The sequence below is a fragment of the Anopheles bellator genome, chromosome 2 (genome assembly GCF_943735745.2).
Source record: "Anopheles bellator chromosome 2, idAnoBellAS_SP24_06.2, whole genome shotgun sequence".
Classification (NCBI taxonomy): Eukaryota; Metazoa; Arthropoda; class Insecta; order Diptera; family Culicidae; genus Anopheles; species Anopheles bellator.
In genome coordinates this window covers 82,602,882-82,626,727 of record NC_071286.1, presented here as the reverse complement: position 1 = coordinate 82,626,727, position 23,846 = coordinate 82,602,882, and the positions used below count along the sequence as shown (strand labels likewise).

At 52.2% G+C, this 23,846-nt stretch overlaps 1 protein-coding gene across 1 annotated transcript in view; it reads right to left on the bottom strand.

The window, feature by feature from the left end:
* Positions 1 to 5,453: 5,453 nt before the first annotated feature.
* Positions 5,454 to 23,846, bottom strand: part of LOC131208194 (titin-like) — a 226,130-nt gene continuing 207,737 nt past the window's right edge. The window contains exons 7-10 of the mRNA XM_058200846.1: positions 8,616 to 10,778; positions 8,162 to 8,551; positions 5,805 to 6,311; positions 5,454 to 5,719 (exon numbers count right to left, since the gene is read on the bottom strand). Of these exons, the coding sequence (XP_058056829.1) occupies positions 5,454 to 5,719; positions 5,805 to 6,311; positions 8,162 to 8,551; positions 8,616 to 10,778 (3,326 nt within the window). The remainder of the gene's footprint in view (positions 5,720 to 5,804; positions 6,312 to 8,161; positions 8,552 to 8,615; positions 10,779 to 23,846) is intronic.

Sequence of the window (23,846 nt, the reverse complement as noted above, 5' to 3'; positions counted from 1 at the left end):
CCGTCATGCTTTCCTGTTAGAACCATCGATGACGCTGGACCTCCGGCTCATGGTGATTTGAACGAAAAAATTATCGCCGTTTGGCAGAGGATCGAGAGGGACAGGCGGTGTCCGGTGATAAGGCATACTTCCCCCGCTAATGAAGGATCAACAATCGCTCTGGATTCCCCTGCAATCGGTCTCGATCTGCGTCCCACAATGCGATATGGACTCTGTGGATCGAGAGAGATGAACGGTGTTCTCCGAAAAACGCACTTTGCCCTCCTAGATCAACCCGACGTGCTACCTTCGATCGATCATGAACTCCTGGTAGAATCAGCATCGTCGCAGAATCTACCGGTCTCGGGTCAATTTGACCGAAAATAATCTCGATTGCAACGAGCTCGATCTGTCCAAAATTTTAGGAACCGATTCGAAATAAAATAATTACAATAATAATCGAACTCAATGAAGTTTGGCAACAGTAAAACTTCGCTTATATTTATTTTCTTTTTAATGGTAAAAGGAGAAACCGCTGAATGATTGCGCTTCAATCGGGGGCCGTGCCGGCGTATGATTCTGCCGACGCATGGAAATCGCTTCGCGTGGAAGGAAGCATGGAAAACACAATTGTTCCAATTCCTCCAAACTCACTCGCGGAGACGATGCAGTGCGCGGTGGAGGGAAAATGCTAAAAATAAATTAACCGAGATCCACCGGAGAACGGAGTGGAACCGTAAAGATTTCCCCCGCCTCGCGCTCGTAGTTTTGTGTGTATATTTAAAGAAGGGCATCCGGGGCCGGGCGGTAACGGGATCGTGTAGAGGCGCGCCTCCTTATCATGTGCCAGAGCGTACCGACCCGAAAACATAATGAGTACGGGCGCCCCATGATGATGATCATCCGGGGTTTTTTTGATGTTCGGTCGAGGCTGGGTTTGATCTTTCACCCGGCCGTGTGGCCATGGACTGCGATTCAAACAGATTTTACGTTGCACCGTTCGAAAATGCTGAGTGTTTATGCGAAGTGGGCAGGAAAAGTGACTCACTGGCAATGAATGAATCAAACCGTCTGTTTTAGCGTTGCTGATTATAACGGGCTGCTGTGACATCATCGTGAGATGATTGAAAGCAGCCGGAATAAATTGCATCATCACTCTTTGCTTTGCACTGAAATTGACTCCGATCTGGACTGTAATCTGAGTAGCAAAGTACGCGAACTAATTTGGAAAGATCAAACCGGTAGGAACGGTTTATAAATTACAATTCCTTGCAGCCGGTGGACCCGATTGGTGGCCGTTTATTGAGGCGCAAGTGCAAATGGCTAAAGTTTGCCGTAATGGCGAAGCCTGGCTATGATACCTGCAACAAAACGCTAACGCCATCCGCTCGCGGTGGTAATGAAGAGTAAGTTGCACCGCCAAAGCTCCTTTTCATCCCATTCTTATTAGCATACTGGCCGGCACCGGTGCTGCTGGAAGAGGTGTTTATTTTCATTTCGCAAAGTTTTGCAGATTTATGCGCCTTTTTTGCAGCCACCAGACGCGAGAGAGACGGCGCTCTGCGCGGGTTCGGAAATGAAGATTCATACCAACCGCGAACACAGGACACGCCGTGCTGAGCTACGCGTTGTATATTGAAAAACTTTTGTCACCTTCATAGCGCTCGGCTCCTCGTTTACCCTCGCTGCCGGTTTCTTATTTTCCGCAAAATTGTAATCGCTAGATCGGAGTTGGTAAGTAGCGTTTTGTTTCGATTTGTACGGTCGGTTAGTAATAGAAAAACTTGCGATATTCCAAAACTACCGCCCGAAGAAGCAACACGTTGGGAAGGACAAAGTTTAAAGCGGTTGTCCTACGGATGCAGTATTATTCCGCTCGCAAGGAGAGTATGTTTTTAATTAATGACCTGCCAGGCGGGAAGCATGGTCGCCGAACTGCCTGACAAGTTCCAATTTCTTCGTTCAGGCTACAAAAAACAATGATAAGAATAATAACACACCAGACCATTAGTTTAGTTTTTCTTTTTGCTTTATTTAAAATATCATTTTCCATCGTTTTGTTTTAGTTCGATTTAGTTCTCTTTGTGTTCGCACAGAGTTTTGGGAAATAAAAATCAGAAACACATTAAAATGCCTAAACAACTTCAGTGCACCGCCTCCGGTGTGTGACGGCAAATGCGTTCGAATATCAATGGACTCTCCTGTTCGGTCCCGCGCCGCCCGCGAACATTACTTTTCCATTCTTTTCTCTATATGTATATAGGTTTTAAATCTCGCACGTGAATGCTGGTTTTGCAGTGTTGTTAAATGTATATATGATAGGAGAATCCGCATAAATTTTCCTCTATTTGATGGGGGGGGAGGCTTACACAGCTAGTTGTATGTACACAGCTTTTTTTTACCTTCCCGCCGGCTGTCCGCATCGGATCAGCGACGGATTTGTGTGTGGGTTTGTGTTCTGTTTTTTTTTACTTCTCTAAGATAAAGTATCTTTGCTCTGCGTGAGTCGTTTCTCGCGTTTTAAAGATATTTGCTATAATTAAACAAAGTGGCATACTCTTACACGCTAGTTTTTACATTGCTATTAATCCCGAATATACACAAGACCAATTCGTACGCTCCTCCGCTAGATGATTCCACACTCGCCCGATCGGATGGAGATAAAAAGCTTTCCTATCTATCTAGAGTGAGTTCAACATAATTTCCCTCTACAGTTGGAAAATCCATTTAGCTTCCCACTCGGGTAGTTGCTTCGGGGCGTGGGTCTCCCGCTCTACATTCCGGCTTTCAGTAGCATTTTAAAGTAAACCCTTGTTTTTTTTTGTGCGATCGAGATCATTTTAGAACTGCCTTGCGACGAACAGAGAAAGGACTCACGTTTCTACATTCAACCCCAGTTTTACGTCCCGGTAGCGCTCCTGGCGGTCGGTACGAGAAGCTGCCGCGCTAGTCGAAAGCTCACCACTGGAAGCTCACCACGGAAAGCTCACCACATACAATGAGCTGCAAATGTATTCACCACCGGAAGGTTCTTTTTTGAATCGATTTTCACGACGAATGGCCATTGGTTTTAATGTAAAATCGAACCGGATTAGCAACGGATGTCCTGCAATTTGGAGAGGCGCGTTCCAAATAATGTGCCTAATTATCCAGGGTGAAAATGAACCGAAAATTTTTCCTGTGCCTTTTCCTCTGTCTCCGCCTTTTAATGGTACCGGGATTCTGGGGGCTTACGTAAAAAAAAACCGTTGTACGAATCATCACTGGGGGTGGCAAAAGCTGGAGAAATTTAATGCGCGATAATTTCGATCACGAGTCTTGTGTTCAGAGTAGCATTTCACATTAATATCAGTGTTTTTTCTTTTATCATCTTTTTCTTCCACCCTGTGTGTACGACGACGTTCAATAACCTTTTTTACTTAGTAAATTCGATATTTTCTATACACCACATACAGAGAGAGAGAGAGAGTGAGATACACGCAGCAGGACCCCGGAAGTAGATTTCTTTCCCCGACCGCACTCCTATGGATTCTACACCGCCGGGCACCACAACACAACTCATCATCTTCTTCCCCCCGCGACGACTATGGCGTTTTTCGTGTCCCTTCTACTATCGCTACTAATCTCAACGCGTTCCGTTTCGGACTGGGTTCCAATTTTCAGCCGCACAAGAGCCCTAGCCTTTTGAGAGAAGATGGAATTCGTTGAAAGCTATTGGTGGGAAATGTTGAAAAAACGAAGAAGATTCTCCGGTTCCGGTACCTCCGGGAGGACTCCGGATGTCAGAGGATCGCTATGAATTATGCTGTGCTTTTGGGGCAGAGGCGCGCTACAACATGCTTACAGAGAGTGTGCCGGGTCGCGTTAAAGCGCTACGTGGAGTCAGCTTTGTGCAATTGATTCCGATTCGCCCTCGCGCGCTCTTGGCTGGTCGTCCTCTTTGTGTGTTGGACAGGCTGTGGCTCTGGCTCTGCCTGGCTGGTGGATATGGTTGCGGTTCCTACAGGGTGTGTGTGGGGCTTTTAGTGGGTTTGCGAGTGCCTCGAGTGCCGCCCCGCCCCGTCAGTTCAATGGCGATGTATTAATTTTTATACAAAACAGTTTCACATAGAATCGAGCCGCGCGTTGCCCACAGAATAGAACTTACGGTTGCTACACTTACGGGGATCGCAGAAGCACACACGCGTCATCCTTTTCATCTCGACTGACCATTCATTACTGTACACACCCGGCAGACGCATTCATACGTAATCGCTTTCGCACCCATTCACGCGCCGGACACGGGATTCAAACGTAAAAAACATGCACCATACACTTTTTACCGATCCTTTTTTACACATTTACGCCCATCCCATCACGACGACGGCTGTCCCTCATTAACGTAGGCTAGGCGTCCCACCATTCATGATTGATTCATGATTTCCGCTGTCGATCTGTGGCGCGGTAATATTACTCTGTTAAGGGCACATTTTCTCCGATACGACAGAAGCTGTCTTTTTTCTCACAAATCCACACAAATTGTGCGCGCCAGTGGAAAAAGGACAAAACTCATCCGCAAGCGCCCTCCCCAGCAGCAAGCAACTGTTTGTTTGGAAACTTTGCCGTCTAATTGCTACCTCTCTCGCTATCTTTCTGGCGCCCTCCGCTCTCTTAAACGTTGCTTCCTCGTCACTACCTGCCGGTGGCACCCGGAACTGGAAGGGACAGTGCAGTGGCACAATTGTGAATGTATTCGATTCGCTATCGCGCCCGCGTGGCATCGCAGACGAGAGAGACGGTGGGCGAGATTAAGTAAAAATAAAAACTAACTCTAATCATTGGTATAGCGAACTAACTATCGCACGAGAGTTGGCCGACGGTTGCCGGCGCACGATGGTCGAATGTTTGTGGGTTTTAAAACACAAATGAAACTAGTTGTTTATAGTGTGGTCGGTTTGGGAATTCAAAAGGAAAACGAACGGTGCCCGCCGGCAGTCCATCAGTCACGTTGTAGTCACGTCGGCTGGCGGGTCGCGGTTCTAATTGAATGCACGTGTCGCAGTCGCAGTGCCGTAAAACATAATCCTTAACACTATCCGGGCGGGGCCAGGGGGGTGCCTTTTTGTGGCCGGTCACAGCATAAAACGTGGTTGACGTGCGTACCCAAATTAAAATGTCACAATAAACTATTAGCTTCAAACTGTGACAAACAGACTGACCACAACCGGTCTGTAGTTCCCCTGTTCCGCCCGCCCGATTGTGCCTACTAATTACCTACGAATAAAATTCCGGTTTTCCCATGATCCCTGGGGCCGCTGGCGGGCCAATAGCGAATTGATATACATTCATAATCCCAGCCGTCGCAACATCGTTTCCATCATTCACGGTGCCGCCGAGAGAAAGTGACGAGGAACCAGCGGAAACCACCGTCGCCCCCCGGGGTGGGGAGCTTACAGGCACGATTCGGTGTCAGCGAACCGTACCCGGGGCTGATCTCAGACAATGATCTCGCGTATGACGCGTCGATTCCGCGAGTTCGGTGTCGAGTAACCGCTTTCCAGGTTCTCCTCGTAGATCGGCTGGGGTTGCTGTTGCTGCTGGGCGAGCAGGTGTAAGCTGCCGTGGTCCTGCTGCTGCTGCGGGTGGTGGTTTAGGTGCAGCAGTGATTTGCTGTCCTCCTGGTCGAGCTGATGAAGCTGCTGCTGCTGTTGCGGGTCCAGATACGGATCCGGTAGCCCGCTGACGTCGTGATATGATGCATCTGCGGGAGAGCGTGATAGGCGTGATTAAAATAGGCGTGAAGAGCAAAACCCCCCGCGACCACCCCTCGGGGTCCGCGCGCTTACCGAAATGAGATGGCTGCTCTAACCGCTTCTTCGCTTTATGTACAGAGGCGTAGGAATCACCGCAGTACTCCTGCTGCCGGGAGGGATTCTGGCTTTGGCGCATTGCCGCCGCATGGTGCAGGTGGTGATGCAGGTAGTCGTCTTCGCCCCCGAGCTGGCTGGGGGTCTGCGCCTGGTGCGGATACTGGCTGTACTCGTCTGCCAGCGCCACGGCACCGACGACACCGCCCGTACCGTACACGCTCGAGTGCGAGGCGATCGGATCGTACCCGTAGGCCAGGCCCGGTGTGCCCGCTGCACCGGCCGCTGTCGTCGTGGTCGTTGTGGTCGCATAGGCTGCGCCACCGCCGCCGCCGTGCATTCCGGCCATCGAGAGCGGCTGCATGCCGATGGCCATCGTTGCGGGACCGGGCGCCCCCTTCAGCTGCCAGATGGAGTCCTGCGAGTTGACGCTGCCGCCGTTGTTCGAATTGGTGTAACTGTTCTCCGTGTAGCCCATCGTGACCCCTGCGCGGATTCAGCGTGGTCCCCGCCGGTGGGTGGTGTGTCGGAAGAGAATAAAGTGAAGCCGGAATTTAGTTACGTTCCGCGTGTTTACAATTAACTACAAATCAGTGCGCAAAAGTGGTCTGTGCAAAGAGGTAGGTAGTGTGTGCTGTTAGTGAGATTACACAACGCTTTTAAGGCAATGAAACAGACAAAATCAAACAGAAATCCATTCTTTTCCTCTCGTTAATAGGAATTTTGAATTCGAGAAAACAATTCGGAACGATACGTCTGTAAATATCACGAGATTGAAGTTTTTCATCTCGTGACATTATTACTCAATTGGAACTTTGATGGCGAATTTTTAAATTATTTGAATTTATTTGTTTCATTCAAAAAGACACACACAATACTAAGATGCGAAAGACATTGGCAGGGCGTCCCCGTAGAGGAGGTGCGATTCGGGAGCGTCAGTTGTTAGTTTCCAAACTGTTAGTTAGGGACTTCTATGTGCTTTTGGGGGAAACTTGTGTTTAAGGCATGACGGTGATCGTGATTGAAAAAAAAGAACTAAGGGACAACCCATAAAACCAAAACAAAAACTATAAAGTGTCAACATGCACGGTGCAGCTTACGTTTAAAGGTGACTTGTACGAAAAACAATCAAAACAAAGAACAAAACTAACACCAAAACTAAGGCTCGCTCCGAAGAACAAACTTCGAAAAAGGCAGTGTCCTAGTCTAGGCCAAAACACACACAGGGTAATCACAAAATTAGGAAAAAGAAACAAGAAAAGAAAATCTAACAACTAAAGGGTGCAAAGGTGCGCGCATAGCAGTAGAAAAAGGGACACAACACGGCAAACAGAACATCTCTCGACAAGAGTTCGCGACAAGAGCTAACAGCAAAACATTCTAGTGCAAAACGCTAGAGCGGGATGGCCGAAAGCCGTAACACGTTACGTCTTGTGGCACACAGGACACAACAGGCACACAGCAACAACAGAGGCGTGAAAGCGTGAAAAACCAGGTCTACAGGGCTCGAGAAGGCAGCCCCCCATTGGCGGGGGACCGCTTCTTGTGAGGTGCTGCAGGCCACTAGGCGAAAAAGCTGGACGACGCGGTTACGCGCTTGCTAAACAACTATTCACTATTTACCTGCTGGAATGGAAGTTATGGCGCTTTCTAGTCCTGGGATTAGTAGTAGAAGCGATACCGCAGAAAAGATGGTGTATGTTAGGGGTTTGGTTTGGTTTTAGTGAGTGAGAGTCACAGAGAGAGGACACGAATGAAAAGAAATTGTGTGGTTCGTGTGATGGAAAGAGCTAAATTGATTGATGTTTTAGGCTAAAGGTAGCACACTCTGGCGTCTAAAATGTAAAACATAGGGCGGTCCATCAAGTATTTGGATTTTAAACTACCGATTACTTGACTTTTTAAAACGTTTAACTTCATTCTGGAACATTTAGGAAAATGTCTCACGTCGTGCAAGAGAAGCCAATGCACCCACCACGTGTTTGGTGCGGATTTTGATCTGGCGGAATCGTTCGGCCCATCTTTCTTCGAAAATAAAGAACGAGCCGCCGTAACCGTCGATGGTGTACGCTACGCGAGAAATGTCGGCTGATTCTTGGACGAAATGGAATATTTTGATCTTCGGAATCCAAACACTAGATGGACCACCACCCTATAGAAGAGCTACACGTTCGCTTAACGGCGGGGAGCTAACCGAGAGCACAAACCGTCATCGCAAAGAATCCAGGGTTTAATTAGCTTAGCTGCCTCTGGACTAGAATGAAACGTTAAACACGAACCACCACCACGATCGGTCGGGTCGGATCCGGGAGTCCTCTAGGCGGGACAATACTCACATTCAGTGGCCGGAAGGCTGTGGCCGGCCACCTGTATGCTGGTGCCGGTATGGTAGCCGTATCCGTTGTGCGTGGCGTAGACCGACGTCTTCTGATCCTCGAGCGCCAGCGCCAGGTCCATCGAGTGCTCGAGCGCCTTGTTGTCCAGCCCGGCGGTCGTGGTCGGGTAGTACGGTGGAGGCGCCTGACTTTGCTGGGCCACCAGCGACGGGCGGACCGAGTCCATCTCGTAGTCCTTCGCTTGGTTCGACTTCTTCGTCTGATTCCGCTTGCAGCGGCAGAACATGAGCAGCAGCCCGACGAACAGGGCAAACACCACGCACGACACGACGATCGCGATCAGCGTCGGTGTCGCGATGAACGGCGAGTCGTGGATGAGCGCGGGACCAACTGGAAAAGCGGAACGTGTTTAGTAAGGCCAGGTTTAGAAAGGCAAGAGGGGGGAACTACTCACTCTCCGCGTCCACGTAGTCGCCGCAGTACTCGTGGCTCGACTTGAGGCACAGCTTGACGCGCACCTTCGGCGGGATCTCCTCCTCCAGGGCCATCGGGAAATCGTCGTCGTTGGCCATCGAGCGGCCACTGGTCGCGCGACGGGCCGGGTACATGTCCTCCAGCACTTGCTCCTCGTAGGTGGGCCCGTTTCCGGACACGGCCAGCGGGATCGAGCGTACGATCTGCCAGGTCGCGATCGGGCTCTCGTGGAAACCGATCGTTTCGACGACGGCGTTCAGCGCCAGACAGGTCGCGCCGACGCTTACGCCCAGCTGCTTCGTGTCCGGATCGAAGCCGACGTGCAGCGGCACCGGGATCTTGCTGATCTTCGTCGTCGTCGCCACCTCGTTCGACGGCTCCGAGTTGCCCTTGCCGTTGGTGGCCTTCACCTTGAACACGTAGCTCTGGTACTGATCGAGCGGTGTCACACTGCACGGCACGTCCCGCTGGCAGTCGTACTCCATCCACTCGCTGCTAACCTGCTGCACCCGGCCACAGTCCTCGCGCACCTGATCGTGGTGCGGGATCGCCACCTTGCGGAACGACACGAAGAACTTGGTGCTGGTGATGCCCCCGTCGAAGCCGGGATCCCACACGAGCGACACGTAGTTCGAGCCGACGTCGGCCACCGCCAGGTTGCTCGGTTTCTCGGGTGGCCCCTTCGGTTGCAGCCGGATCGGGGCCCGGATCGTCTCGATCGAGTTGCCGACCCGGCACGTGTAATCGCCGTAGTCCTCGTGCCGGACCCGGTTGATGCGCAGCACGCTCGTGTAGATGTCGTTGTTGTCCGTGGTGGTGTTGATCTCGTAGTGCCCGTCGGAGGACATCGACAGGGCGGCCGTGTTGGTGCCGAGCTGCCACTGGAACTCGGGCTTCGGATACGCCTGCACCCGGCACACGACCGCCGCGTTCTCGTTGATCTCGTACGCCACCTTGCTGTACTGATGCAGGACGATCGGCCCATGCTCGATGCGCAGGTTCATGCTGGCGTTCGCCGTGCTCACCTCGTTCTCGAACACGCACGTGTAGGTGCCCCGGTCACTCGGCAGCAGCTGGCTCTTGTGTGGCCGCGCCTTCCCCTGGAACAGCAGCGTGCTCTGGACCGCCACTATCCCGCTCACCCCGTCGTTGTTGTGCGTCCCGATCCGGTACATGTTCGCGTCGGTCGTAATGTCCCGCCCGTCCTTCAGCCAGCGCACCATCGGCCGCGGTTTGCCCTTCGCGTGGCACGTGGCCGAAAAGTCCGTGTCGCCGACCCGCTTCGTCACGTGCTGCTGCATCTTGCCGATGAACTGGGGGGGCTGGTGTACCTCCAGGTTGATCGTCGCCATCGGACCGTTGCCCAGCTCGTTGACCGCGTGGCAGTGGTAGCTGCCCTCGCTGCCAAGGTGTGCCCGCGGGATCACGTACTGTGGGCCCTGCGCCAGGATCGTTTTGCTGGTCGGCACCTCACCGACGGCATCCTTGAACCAGCGGAACTGCGGCACCGGCCAACCGGGCGGGTTCGCCGAGCAGGTCAGCGTCACGCCGTTCCCCACGTGCACCACCGGTTTGCTCGGGTTGATGTAGGCCTGCCCGGGTCGGTGGCGCACCAGCAGAGCCACCGTCGAGTTGCCGACCCGCTCCACGATCTTCCCGTTGTACGGCTTCATCATGTTAACGGCCCGGCACACGTACCGCCCGGCGTGCTCCGCCTTCACGTCCCGCAGCTGCAGGATGTCGCCGGCGTACCGGAAGTCCGGGCTGCCCTCCTTGAACCACTCGATCGTGACCGGGGCCGGGTTGGACGTCACGTTGCACCGGATCGTCACCGTCGAGCGTTCCTCCGCTTCCCAGGTCTTCGACTCGATCACCACGATCGGGGCGTACAGCACGTCCAGCGTGATGACCTGCTCGCCCACCTTGCCCAGCCCGTTGTCCGCCGAGCAGGCGTAGTGGCCCGCGTCCTGCACCGACACCCGCTGGATCGGGTGCGTCGGCGACGAGCTGATCAGCCGCCCGTTCCGCGTCCACCGCACGTTCGGCACCTTGGGCTTCGAGTCGACGGCACACTCCAGCACCGCCGTACTGTCGCGCTCCACCCGCAGCGGATTCTCCGGCCCAACCTTCACCCGGGGGTAGTCTGTAAACGAGAGAGAGAGAGAGAGAGATACGAATCGTCGTCAGTAAGTGAGCATCGCGAAATGGCCCAATGGCCCGGCAGTTAGCTTTTACGCTGGGGACAATATCTCTTAACACGCGGACTCCCCACCGGTCCGCCACTAATCCTTTATCACGGAATGGGTAAAGCGGAAGCGGAAGAAAAAAACCGTCCGAACTTCGACGTACATGGTCTCGTGCGGACCGTGGCCTCCTCTCTACATGGCAGCAGCGTAGGTCGAATTGTTTTTCACCCGTTCTCCGATGGAATCTCCGCACTCCAATCCGAGGTAAGGGTGGCGGTTTAAGCGGGCGTCGTAAATGAGAACCGATTTGTCGTGACACTTCTATCCGGACACTGGACACTTCGCAGTGGTCCAACCATTTTTCCGGGGCGATCGAAAGTTTCAACAAGTTTCTCTCTGTGTTCACCGAACTACGACGACGGAGCGTCCGGTTGTTGCAAGGGATTTCCGGCGGTGCCCGTAAAGTAGCGCTCTGGGGAGGGGAGTAGTCGAACGGCGAACAAGTAAACTCGTCGAACTCGGAGTCGGACCGAGGACCGTGGAGGGATCCGACCGACAGCGTATGTGTCGACCAAATCTCTGCCACGGCAATGAAAATGCATCGCCTTTCCCTGGGAGGATTTTCCTCCCGGGTTTGATGTTTGATGTTGTTCACATTGCACCCTTATGGTGTGGCCATTGTCCTGGGTAGTAGTTTTTATTCCATCGCCTGGACACGCACGACGATATCTCGGATGTTTCGTTGGAGGGCGCTCCCAGGACATTAGGGGGATTTAGTGGGATTGCTTTGGGGCGCGTAGCCCGCTGAAGGTTGCTTATCACCTGGCTTCCGGTAGCACCTTTGACAGGTCCGGGGGCGTAAGGATTATCGTTGCGAGACGGTTATAGTGAATTTTGTTTTGTGGGAAAGCGCTACGAAACTGCCGATTTCCATTTCTTTTGTTGAACAAGATTAGCTTTGTGGTTGATTAAGTTGTCATAAGTTAACGGATGACAAACGAGTTGGCTTAAGAGTGGCTTTACCCAAAATCAGCTTACCAGAGTAAATGATTTAAAATAGTTCGCAAGTTTAGCTCAAATCGGAAATAAGTAATAAATATTTAATTCCCCGGTCTCCGAAACCATAATTTTCCAAAGACCAAAAACGGTTATACACGAGACCATCTACACGGCACGGTCCGTCCGCAGGTTGAACAAACCGGTGAACCGGAGCAGTTGAATCAAATTCAAGGACATAATAACAATCCGAAGGGCCATTAATCCTTCACATTAACGATCCGAAGGACTTCCTCCCAAGAGCCGGCACTTGATTTAAATCTGTAAAATTCGTACCACACCGACCAGCGTTCGGCTGTTGACGACGTACGTCCACAAGGACCTGCCCCTGTCGATTCGCTGCCACGCGCTTTGGCCATCCACCCCAAAAAAAACTGCCGATTTCGTGCAAATAATGACCCTTGGGAAGTCAGTCGCTCACTAATTGTTGGCCCCCTTTATGATACCTTCCCGGGGAGAGAAGTGGCGAGCGGCGTACAGCAACAGGTATCGATTGCGCCATGGCGCCGCCCAGCAAGGGACTGTCTCGGCTGATTGACACGTGTCCAAGTGGCCATCACCAAGCGCGGAAGGCGTTTGATTCGCCCGCCGCCGCCGTTCGAGCTTCTTCAGCATGGGACACAACTGGAGGACGATGGCTTGTTCCTCGGCGGCGGCGACGACCCCCGAGAGAGAGCGAGGAACCGGTTCGCACGCACATCCCGTTTTGTGGTGTGACGAAACGGGAGCACACACCACACCGTTCTCGGTTGGGTCCGGTTTGCCCGGGACGCAATTAATGTGTGCCTGGGTGTAATGGGTTGCTGCTTTTGCAGGATGCGCACGCTCAAGTGGCCCCGCTCTGAACGGGTTTGGACTGAGAAATGCAATTAGTCATAACGACGGACGCGTGCCAAACGTGTTCCGTGGAAGACACGTTACACGTTCGGTGCTCCGCGGTGACGGGGGTCCTGGTTTCATTAAAATTGGAAGCATGATTACAGCGCGCGCCCAGCACACGGGCGGGGCCCGACAGAGAAGGAAGCGAGTTTTTACGGATCCAGCTCCGGCGGCTGATGTGGGTCGTATCGATTTTCTCCCAAACTCTGCCAAAAAATCAAATTCGGGACGCGTCCGTCGGTGGTTGAAATATTGATGGCCGTCGGTGCGTTCGGTCGAACGGTGGCGTCGTCGTCATGGGGTTCGTGCGTCACGAGAGAGCCTTTTTATTTCTCGTCCTTTTCGACTGGATTGGACCGAATGGACTTTACCTGTAGTTTTCATGGACGGTCCCCAGAAAGTGCTCTCCGTGCCGAAAATGTGCGGACGGACTTCCCCGAGCATCGGGGAAGAATCGAAGGATTACGTTTCACCGGCACTTCTCGAGTGGCCCCCTAGAAGCGCAGCGCGCAGAAACGATGTTCCCAAGTTCACTCTATGCACAAGTCGGTGCTGCACCGAGCTAGCCATCGGGTGGCTAGCTGGTGTAGTTGGGTCAAACCTTTGCTCCTGAGGCCTTGGGACGGTTGGTATCCGACGCCACCTAACCGTATCACCGACCCGGAACGGAATGGACTGGAACGAACCACCGGTACTGACCGAATTATACCCCCGAGGATAGCCACTCGCTACACCCATCATCTCGTCATCATCATCGTCATCAGGGAGCATCATCGGGGCCAGACAGAAGGCCATCAAAAAAGTGGGACCACGGGCTCGGAAGGGAAGAGATTTAAAACCGTTTGTCCCGAACCAGGATAACCGGGAGCAGTGCTGTAGGCCTGATACGGTAGGCGGTGGTGGTCTACTCTTGAGGTTCTTCTTCGGTCGACCTCGAATGGCGTCCAGTTAGTTAGGTTGGGTGCGCGCGCGTAAGGCGTAATAATGAATCGTTGTTTTCATTTTCGGCCCCGAAATTGGAAAATGCCCGTCCGGAGCAGGTTGAGGCAAGTGGTCAAGAATTAAAGCGTGCGAGTCCTTTCGATGGCCGAACGGTAACGGTCTCGAGTCGGGCAACGGCAACAGAAGTGATTATCAATTCCGGACAGTCAAGTCGACCAAACCGGCTACGGAGACCGGACCGGGGTGAACCGGATCCACCGGTGGGGCTGATATAGACCTCTCCTCGGTTGAAAGGGGAGTAAATACACTTGACTCTCTCCTGCTCCACCCCGGAGGCGCTCTCTCTTGTGTCCGTTTGAAGGATGGGTTTCTTGATACGATGATGTGCGTGAGCGAAGCCGGTGCGGTTGTGGTTAGTCGGGAGAGAGGATACAGGGCTGCAGGCTGCGAGTGGCAAACCGGAACCGGACCGGTAGACGACCGTGGGCGGGGTGCGACGCGCGCGCCTTCCGGTGGGATAATAATTCTCATGTTCGGCAGGCGATAAATCCTTTTTGCTGTTCATACATCAATCTTCGTCCGGCGGGTCGGGCCAGGGGTTGGCGTCGGCAGACATCGGAGCCACGTGATGCGCCCCCGGACCTAGGTGTCTGGCTTTCGATTCGGTTGGGGATGTGTTGTGAGCCTCTCTGCTTGGTCTGTTCGCTCGTCGGCCATTTTTTTCTTGGCTGACATCGACGACCCGGCGACGGATGAAGAGAAGGAGTGGGCCGTTGATTGAAGTTTTCTGTGTTGACTCTGAACTGCAAAACTTCCAGGACACGGGAGCACTGGCACTGGCTGGCTGGCTGCCGAAGTGGGGCTGGTCATTTCCTCTTCACGTACTGCCGCCAGCAGCAGCAGCAGCAGCACGGCGTTGCTGTGAAAGTTCTCCATTGTTTGCTTTGGATATAAGTTTGAATTTTTTGCACGCTTATGTTGGCATTGGCCACTTCTGGCCGACCGTGTGTTTCGGGTTCGGGTGTTTACTTTTCATCGGTTAATGATTGATAGGCACATTTGGGGTGCTTCACTAAACGGCAGCTTGAGTTCCCCGTAAGTGTGAGTTTACGTAAACCCAGTCAACAGTCTATTCGATACGAAACGTTTGCCCACTTTTGAGTTTGAGTTTAAAAAATAATTACCAGGCCTGTGCCTTATCACAAACATAGCCCAAATGCGACCCAATGGCCCGAGACCCTGCACTGCATTTTGCCCTATCGTTTTCAAGGAGCAAGGACCGCCGTCCTGTGCGAACCCTCAGGTCATCATCTTGAGGTTCGAAGCGAAGCAAGAAGCAATTTTAATTGATAATGTGACATGGGGCGCTCCCAGATGAAAATCACCCCAAATTCGTGTCCTGTCGTCCAACGTCCCCATCCTTCATACGTTGATGAGACTTTGATATTGATGGCCTTCGTCGTGACCGGAGTAGCGAGTGCATCGAAGATGGAAATGGTCGGGTCCTCGGGTGTGATAGCAGATAGCAGTGTTGGGTGACCTTTGAGCCTTGACCCGAGTGCCCGACTTTGCCCTTTGATTTTAAGAAGATCCTACAACATTTTCGGGTATCGACCGGCCCAGAATTTAAACACTTTAACCTGCACACACTGCGTTTCTCAGACTACTAGTTTGCAGCGAAAGCCATTGACAACATCCAATAACATGAACGGGTTCACCACGGAGAGGTTATTTACGGAGCGCGGGAGGCAACAGGCAAGCGAACTCAGCACTCTGACAGCACGTGAAATCGATTAAAGAATTCCGATTCCCTGGTACTGACACACCCAACCCCGCATCCTTAACGGAACCGTCTCGATGTCCGAAGGAAGTCACTGGGGAAATGACATGCCTTGAGAAGCGGGAGAACTGTTTAGACGTAACACGCAGACGTATTTCCGTGGCGCGCGTACGTGCCTGCGTGCCGATCGGTTAAACACTCCCCGCCGCGCGCCTCGCAGCAAGGCTCATCGACGCCAAGAAAGATGGCCAACGAAAAACCCACCCAAGACGGAGAAAATAGAACTAATATCGGTCGGTGGCAGGGTGTACTGGCGCATCCAGCACCCGTGTCTCGAGAGGAGTCTCTGTGCGGCGACGTAAATATAGTCAACCGTTCGGAAATCTCAATCACTGACGGCGGCGCGCGCCAGTGTATTCAATCCTTTCGATGGCTTGGGGCGAGCTCTCGGTGAGCTGCAGTGAGCTATAAGAGGTTTACTCACCGGGACCGAAGTGTTCCGGGAGGACTTGGCGCGAACTTTGGAAAACTCAATTTGAGTTACAGTCCCCCCCCCTTCGGTTGGTTCCGCATTTAATATTTTTGCTAATTAAGTCTAATGCCCGGAGGCCGCACCCTCGGCACTCAAGCTGGGCCAAGTTCCGTTCCACGACACGACAAGATTCGGGCCGTAGCCTACCAACGCGGGCCTATTTACGCGGGCCTTGATTTAGGATTCGCTGGGAAGCCCGGGGGCTCTAGGACAGGTTGGTCAATCGATCGCTCCGTGATCTCCGGGCCCGGTGTAAGCTGGCCCAATTAATTGAAAAGCGTACCGAAAAGCCCACGCCCCGTCAGTAGTTTGCGTGACAGTGTCAAACGGTGTTACAACCCGCCGAGAGCGGCCACCTCGTTACGTGTGTGATTCGGAGGCGTCACACGGTTCCGATCGGAACGATGTTTGAATTTATAATTGGATGAAGAACGCAAAAAGTAAGCCCGTCGGCTGTCAATTTGTGGCAGGACAGGTGACGGCCCCGGGGCCAGTCACATTCAAATGTCGAACGCGCATCGGAAGCCCTGGCGGAAACCACGGAGGGCAGCACAAAATAGCACAACATGGCGGCGGACGCGGTTAGGCCGTGAAAACGGGAAGATAACATTTTTAATCGAACCAAATCCTGTTGCCCAATTTCGAGAATTTGTCAGCCAACAGGACGACGAGTTCTCGGAAGCCAACAAACGGGTGGCGGAAATCGCAAAGGAAGCAAGAAGCCTTGCCTGCCGCTTCACCGTCCTCGGGCGGTTGGCATGCGATGTCTGTTTGAATTTAATTTAAAAAAGTTTAATTTCTTTTATGTGTTCTACCCGCCGGCCGGGCTCAAGGGTTGTCTGCCTGACTGGTATGTGTGCTGTGTGATGTATGTGTGAGCGAGGATGTCGCATAAATTAACTTCAATTAGCCTTCCTTTTTTCTCGTCGCCCGAGAGCCTCTCTTCACGTGCATAATTAAATGAAACGCAACGCAATTCGCGACGCCGCTGAAAGGATGGCACTCGTTTCGAACTGTGACACGGCTCGCACTATGCGCTCGGGTGACATTTGGCTGACATTCAAAGTGTGTGCGCGCGTGATGTATGTGTGCATGGGGCTGGAGGAAAAGAGGTTCCCGAGTGCCGGGAAATGGAAATCCCGTTACAAGCTCAGCCGCCGAGGGGCAATTGATCAGGTTTTTCTTTGTGCCCAAGTGGAATGTTGCTTTGACGAGAGGAGCTTTCTCGCTATCAGGACACAGAAGGTTGTGGAGAGAAGTTTTCTTTCTTGGAATCTGGAATTTGGTGTTCCGATTCGAACCTGTGGATGCGTAACCCGTACCTTGGAAACCCTTAAGCCCAGACCGACCGGAGCAAAGACACATCTCGGATCTCGGAGGACTTTCATTAATTTGTGTCAGAGCAGCTCAAATGGCAGGCACTGGAGTCAAGGCACTGGAGAATTGATGTCACAGAGACCCCAAGTCTTTGACCCCTCCGTTTGTCCGGGCACACTTTAAGCAGCCTATGGACCTTTTTCTTATTTTTTTTATACAAAATATGAGTCATTTGATCGACTTATCGACTTATAATAGACCTCGCAAAATTACCGTCTACTCTGAAAGTGAGACCGACCGTCAGTCAAATTAGAACACAGTTAAAATTAAGTACAGTTAAATTCTGTCCAGCCAAAAATGTTCTCCTTAATGCTCAAGATAAAATACGACATTACATTTCCTGCATGCTTCAATCGTGGGTTTATCATAAAGTTTAGCTACTCATCTGTTTATGTTGCTTTACGCTTCGATTGTCACAAAATAACATTCAGAAGAATACAAAAGTAAGTGTAAAAAGAGGGAGGTTAATCAGATCTGTCAAACAATGCAGCTGCCCACAAATTAATGCCGAATTTCCTAATCGCTAAAATGAGATGTCACTCGCGAATCGGGAACGTCCGTAATGTTTGAAAAGAATTGTTGACCGTGACGTGGGGCATGGATACAAGTTTACCAACATTCCCGACCATCAATAAACTCCTCGCGCTCTAATCGCGATTTCTGCTAATCCCGACGAAGAACACGATCCCAGCCAGATGCTCCGACGGTTGCCATGCATGAATCCAATCACGGGGCCCATTCCACCTCAGGGTTGGAGCTTGGAAAAGGACGTCACGAGATGAAAGCTCCACGCAGTGTACCAACGTCACCACCACAAAATGGAGGTCCCGCTCGTCGGTACCGAGAATCTGTTCGCAACCACACCACACGGGTGTTTGTCACCGATTTCCGCTCCCAGAGAGAACTGCAAACGTCCAACTTTTGGACCGTAACGAGCGGATGCGCCGATAGTTGCAATGGCCGCGCTAAATTCGGCCGTCCCAGCCGCCGAGCGCATTTCATCACCGTCGTCCTCGTCGACGTCGACGCTGTCCCCGGGTGTGTCCGCAAAGTTAGGGCTGTTTGCATAAATAAGTACCGGGGAACGCCAGGATATTGCCCGTTGGGACCCTCCTGCTCTGTGTTGGTCGTTGTGCTGGGTGCCTCTGACGGTCCTTGTTGCGGCACACGGCAACACAAATCGTGTTCGTCGCGAGTTGTAGCGGTTTTTCGGGGGTACGCTTCAGGCTCGGATCGCTAGGCCGACTTACACTACACAGTGGTAATATGTCCGGCCAGCTAGACAGTCCAGAGTCCAGAGCCTGGACTTTGGCAGCGGAGGGCTTAGGAGCGCGATTTCTCGAGGAAGTATTAATGACCGAAACTGTTGAAAACAAGACAACGGGCGCGAGCGCTTCATGATTAAGACCTTGGCCGAGTGTTCCTGGGACTCGAGAGCTCGAGCACTGACCTGTTCCCGGGTGGGACCACCGCCGTATCTCGCCGTATTAATCACTCTCACAAAACGATACACGTCAAAGTACACACTAATGAACCACATCTGCTGCTCCGGGGCTGCCCCGTCGGCCAGGGGCGGCTCAGTGCGTGGGGGAGCACCTTTTAGTTCTTAATCCGTCCGTCCCGGCCCGAGGGCAGCGCGAAAGCCGATCATTTATCAAATTACCAAACCGACCCCCGGACGCGGACGTGGACTCTTTTTGGGCGGAATATTGTGGCGCGCGGAATTCGTTTTCTCTACTTCGTCCCTGCAATGGTGGGCAGGCGGGGGGCGTTGTGGGAGGGCCTTGGGGGCCATCACGGGCCGTTGACTTAATTCCACGATTAACACAAACCATACCTCTCTCCCTTATGCTAGCCTAGGGTCAGTCGCCGCCGGGTGCGGATTTCGATCGCAACCAGATCGGAATATAAATAATCTTTCTCTCGGGAAACAGACAGAGAGAGAAAGAGAAGGAGAGAGGCAGACAGAGAGAAAGAGAAAGGGCCACAGAAATGTATCACTTTGCCCAGCCGGCTGGGGGTTTTGGAACACGACCAATATGAAAGTGATATTACAGAGCGATTAACGATATTTGGATAACGGAGACCACCTCCCGGAAGGGCGCGGGTTTGCCAGGGTGCTCTGCCCGGACTTGATGGAAAGCAGGTCGTCGTCGGGTGGTGGGCCGTGCGAAAGGCCATCGCAGGAGGAATGCACAGCAGAGACTTTGAAGAGGGCAGCAGCAGCAGGAAATCCGATCTCTGAATGAATTACAAGCCGCGCGAACCAACGACGAGCCGCGGAGACTGACAGACACCGACTTCTTGGTTGCGGGTGAACTGATACTGTCTCATGAAGTTACCACCATCCAAAAACACACAGATAAAAAGGAGTTCGGGAAGTAAAGACATGATCACGGGAGAGTCGCCGGAATGGTGATTGATTGTTCGTAACATAATCCAATTGTTTGGCACGCGATGCAAAACCCAAGCCACAATCCCCACAGCGCGTGCTTCTGCGGGCAAATGGCGTCAGCAGTTACCATGTGGGTTGCTCTCTCTCTCTCTCTCTGTGTTGTAGATTGATTGTTTTCCGACAAAAACAGAAACCGCATACAGTGTGTCGCTGCCTGTTGAGCAATAGTCAAATAATCGCGGTTCTATCCGCCACATAGCTAGACAAACTCTGTTGAAACGTTTAACGGCTCGAATTAATGGGACGGAGAGGTTTTAGTTCTCAGCTTCATCCAAAGGACCTCTCTTCAATTTGCTAAACACGTTCGTTAATCGGCCCCGGCCGGACATTCTTCAAATGAATCGCACTATCAATCATGAGCCGCGGTTGGTTTACGGTTTTCGTTACGGGTCCCGGTATCTCGAACACCTCTGCTCTGGGGTCCCGGCAGTAACTGGCTGGCTGCGTGGAGGAGAGCACAGGATCGCCCCCCTCGATGACTTCTGCACTGTGCGCTAATCCCGCAGATAAATTAGTTTTGGAATTTTTCGAGACGAAAAAAATTGAGGAAACCCCCCCAAAAATCATTCCGAAATCTTGAAATGAGGTTTTTTCTGTAACCAACCCACTTGCGGGGACCCTCTCTTTGACCTCTCTCGCCGAAGGGTCTTTAGAAACAAAAAAAGGGCGAGTGTTAAAAAGTGTGGTTCCCATAAGAAGCCGCGCGGGACCGAGATCGTAGATCATGTAAGCCTGATTTGTAGATTCGAGCCGCCCAAAAGGGAAACAAAAAACAATCCTCCATATGTTGCGCCCTTTGTCAACGCCGCGCTCCGCAGTGATGCTCCCAGTCCTTAGTGTGGCTGGGCTGCTGGTTCTATTTTCAGTTTTCTATGCGCCGCCGATGCATTCACTCAGCACCTTGGGCCGAAAGGTGTCCCCGTGCGGTGCAGTGCTGTGTTTGTTGTGAAGATCTCACCGACTTGGCTCCTGGGGAGGGCACGAAGGGACGGGACCAAACAAAAGAGGGTCAGCCATTGAAGTCAGTCAGGGAGAGAGCGATAAAAAATCCCGTCAAGTGATAAAGGAGAAAATAGAACCAAACCGTGCCCCACAAACGGGCCTCCCCCCGTGATTGACGGAAGTCGGCGATGGTTCTTGTCGTGCCGTGTCACGGATTGCGTGTGGACACAGCAGCAGCAGCAGCACGTGGCATGGCGTTAAATTCAAATAGAAATTAATTTCGATCGCTAGTAACTCAATCTAAAACGCGGGACACTTTAATCATATTTCCATCAGTTTTATGTTCCCATGCACTCCTTCGGTTGACTCTGCGTCCGGGTGCGTATAGATTACACGGAATGTAAATTATGTTACCGTGCCAAACAATCTCTATTTGGAAACGAGATTACTCCGGCCAAGGGGCCCATCCTCTGAGCCGACAGCGTGAGCGTGTTCCCCGTCGCTTCACAATATCCATCGGCCAATATTTGATTTCGGAAGGATTAGCATAAGCGTTTCGCTTTTGTGTAAACCAATCAATTCTGTTGCAAAAGTGTGTGGGCAGCAAAACATGATGCGTTTTTTCGCCCCCAGAACCCAGAAGCCGATCATCGTTTCTAACATCGCGGAAGTATGCCGGGCGGCAAACAAATAGAAAACAGTGTAGAGAAACCGGCCATCAAAATCCTATTGAAGTTGTTGGGCCCGCGCTCCCGGCATAGCATTTCCATCGTCTCTCTCTCTCTCTTTTTAATAGTAAAATAGCGATAGCGTTGTGTGTGCTTGTTAAATGCAGGCTACAAAAAAATAGAGAAAACGAAAAACAAAGGCGCACATAATACGTTACGGGCGGATTTACAATGTTTGCCCCACTACGCAGCTGCAATACGTGATTGCAATGTTGTTAGCGGTTGGTGCGCGTTTGCACTGCAGCTCTTGCAGCGGCCCGGGGAGTGGATGACACATTTCCCTAAATCATCCCTCAACACCAGCGCGCGGACCGACACCGGTGGAGGATTTTTTCCGTGGACCTCTCGCTAACGCTCGTTTTTTCCACCCAAAATTGGGCCACAGCAGACCCCGAGACAGATTGGTCGTATGTGTGGTTCTTTTGCGGTGTTTTTTTTGGGCGTGTTTCGATTGTGCACGAATGCAACATTTTATTTCTGGTTCCACAGGCACAGGCCGCCGGTGGTGCATCCTGCTCCTCTTCCTGCAGCAGCAGCATGATGACGCTAATATCGACTACGCGCGTTTGCGTTTTTAGGCGCTGGCGTTAAGTTGCGTACGGGACGTGGACACCCGGGAGCGGTAGAGGTATACGAGGGGGGGGCTAGGGGATCGTTTTCGGCGACGAATGAATTTATTGTTGTGTGTGATTTTGGTCTGTAATCTGATGCCACTGGCCCGCGGGCGTTGGTAGTGCTGCCGCTCCTAAATGTATATGTTTGTTTCCTTTTTTCCGCACGGTGGCCGATACGATCCGGGCATGAGAGTTTAATTTTAATGCCCGTTTGACCCAGTTCCCGAAGAGCCACCAGCAGACAGAGTGCGAGTGTTTTTTTGGGTCTCTTTTTGGTGCTGCATTTGACAGGTTCGTCGTCGTGTTTTTATCTAATGGCGTTTTGACAGATGTAAAAACGCAGGACGAGCTCGGGGAGATGATAAAATGCGCTGTACGTTGTTTTGCAAAAACGTCCCGATGTTTCCGTGAGGGCATGCCGGCTGAATTTATGCGAGTATGTTGAGCCTCAAAAAAAATAGTCTTGCCCCTTGTGGAAAGACTCTGTAAAAGTTAGCACCAAAAGTTTGAAAGAAAATCCATGAGATAGAAGGTGATTCGAACAACCGTTTAGAAGAATAACTAATCATCGATCACTCAAATAAATTCTACTTTGCTGAGTAGATTTAACCCAATATTGGTTAGGTTATTTTTCAGCACTCCACACAGCCTAAATCTGCACATAATTGAACCACGGCCCTCCGGAGGCCCCGGAGTTAATGGAGACCAAAATGGAGTTAAGCTCCACCTCTTGGCGATGGGGCGCGAGGCCTCTTCATCATGCACTGACGGCTCTTCTCTAGGCGGCTCTATAAATTTGAACGTCACGCACGGTAGAGGCTTTCCCGAAACGAGCGCCTCGGGCTCACGCAGACAATGGTCTCATAGGCACCATAGGCACCCCCCGCGCAGCAGGGGGGTCCTGCGTCATCGTCGTTTGATAAAAAATGCATATTTTTAATGCACTACGCGGGCGGATCGGAAGCATCAACCGCACAGAGACCGCGTTCCGTCGATATGAAGTTGGTCGCCCGGCAGCATCGTCGACAGCGCATCGACGTTCGGGGGTTTAAAAAGAACGACCGACGGACGATCCGGGTCCTGTGACGAGGCCCGAGGCCCGCCCGGAGACGTTCGGTCGTTCGCGTTCCGGAGAAGTCAAGCCCCAAACCCTCCAACGGCGATGGCGGCCCCCCGAAGGACGATTGTTTATCGATTTCCACACCGTAGTTGCCGGTTGCTCTCCGGTCTAGGCCGGGGCCTTCGTAGAAGAAACCAAACACAGACTGATCGGCATCGTTTGACCGGGACCGCACCTAAGGACTTAAGTCCTGAGGGCTGAAGTCCGCGCGCCGTGGCCGCCGTCGGATGGATCATTCGATTATTGACAGCAGATTAAGGCATTACCACGGGGGATTATTAATCAATTATCTAGGCTAAATATTGGGTCCATCGTCGGACCGATCAAATCGAAGCCCTCGGGGGGCTGGGCTGGCTGCTGCTGGGTCGGCCGCCGTGAATCCTTTTTGGTGTGCCCCAAAATGCGACTCATCGTTGGTCGGCCTCCGGGCCAGCGCCATCGTTCGGTGTCCGAAGTGGTGTTGTTCGTTCCCCGCGTTCCGGGTCCGTGGGAAGGCATAAGGACACAAGCCGCTCCTGCCACGTTCGCTGCAGTAGAAACTGGTGCATCTGCATAAAATATTCACATGCGTATGTCACACAGACACGGCCACGGCTAAAC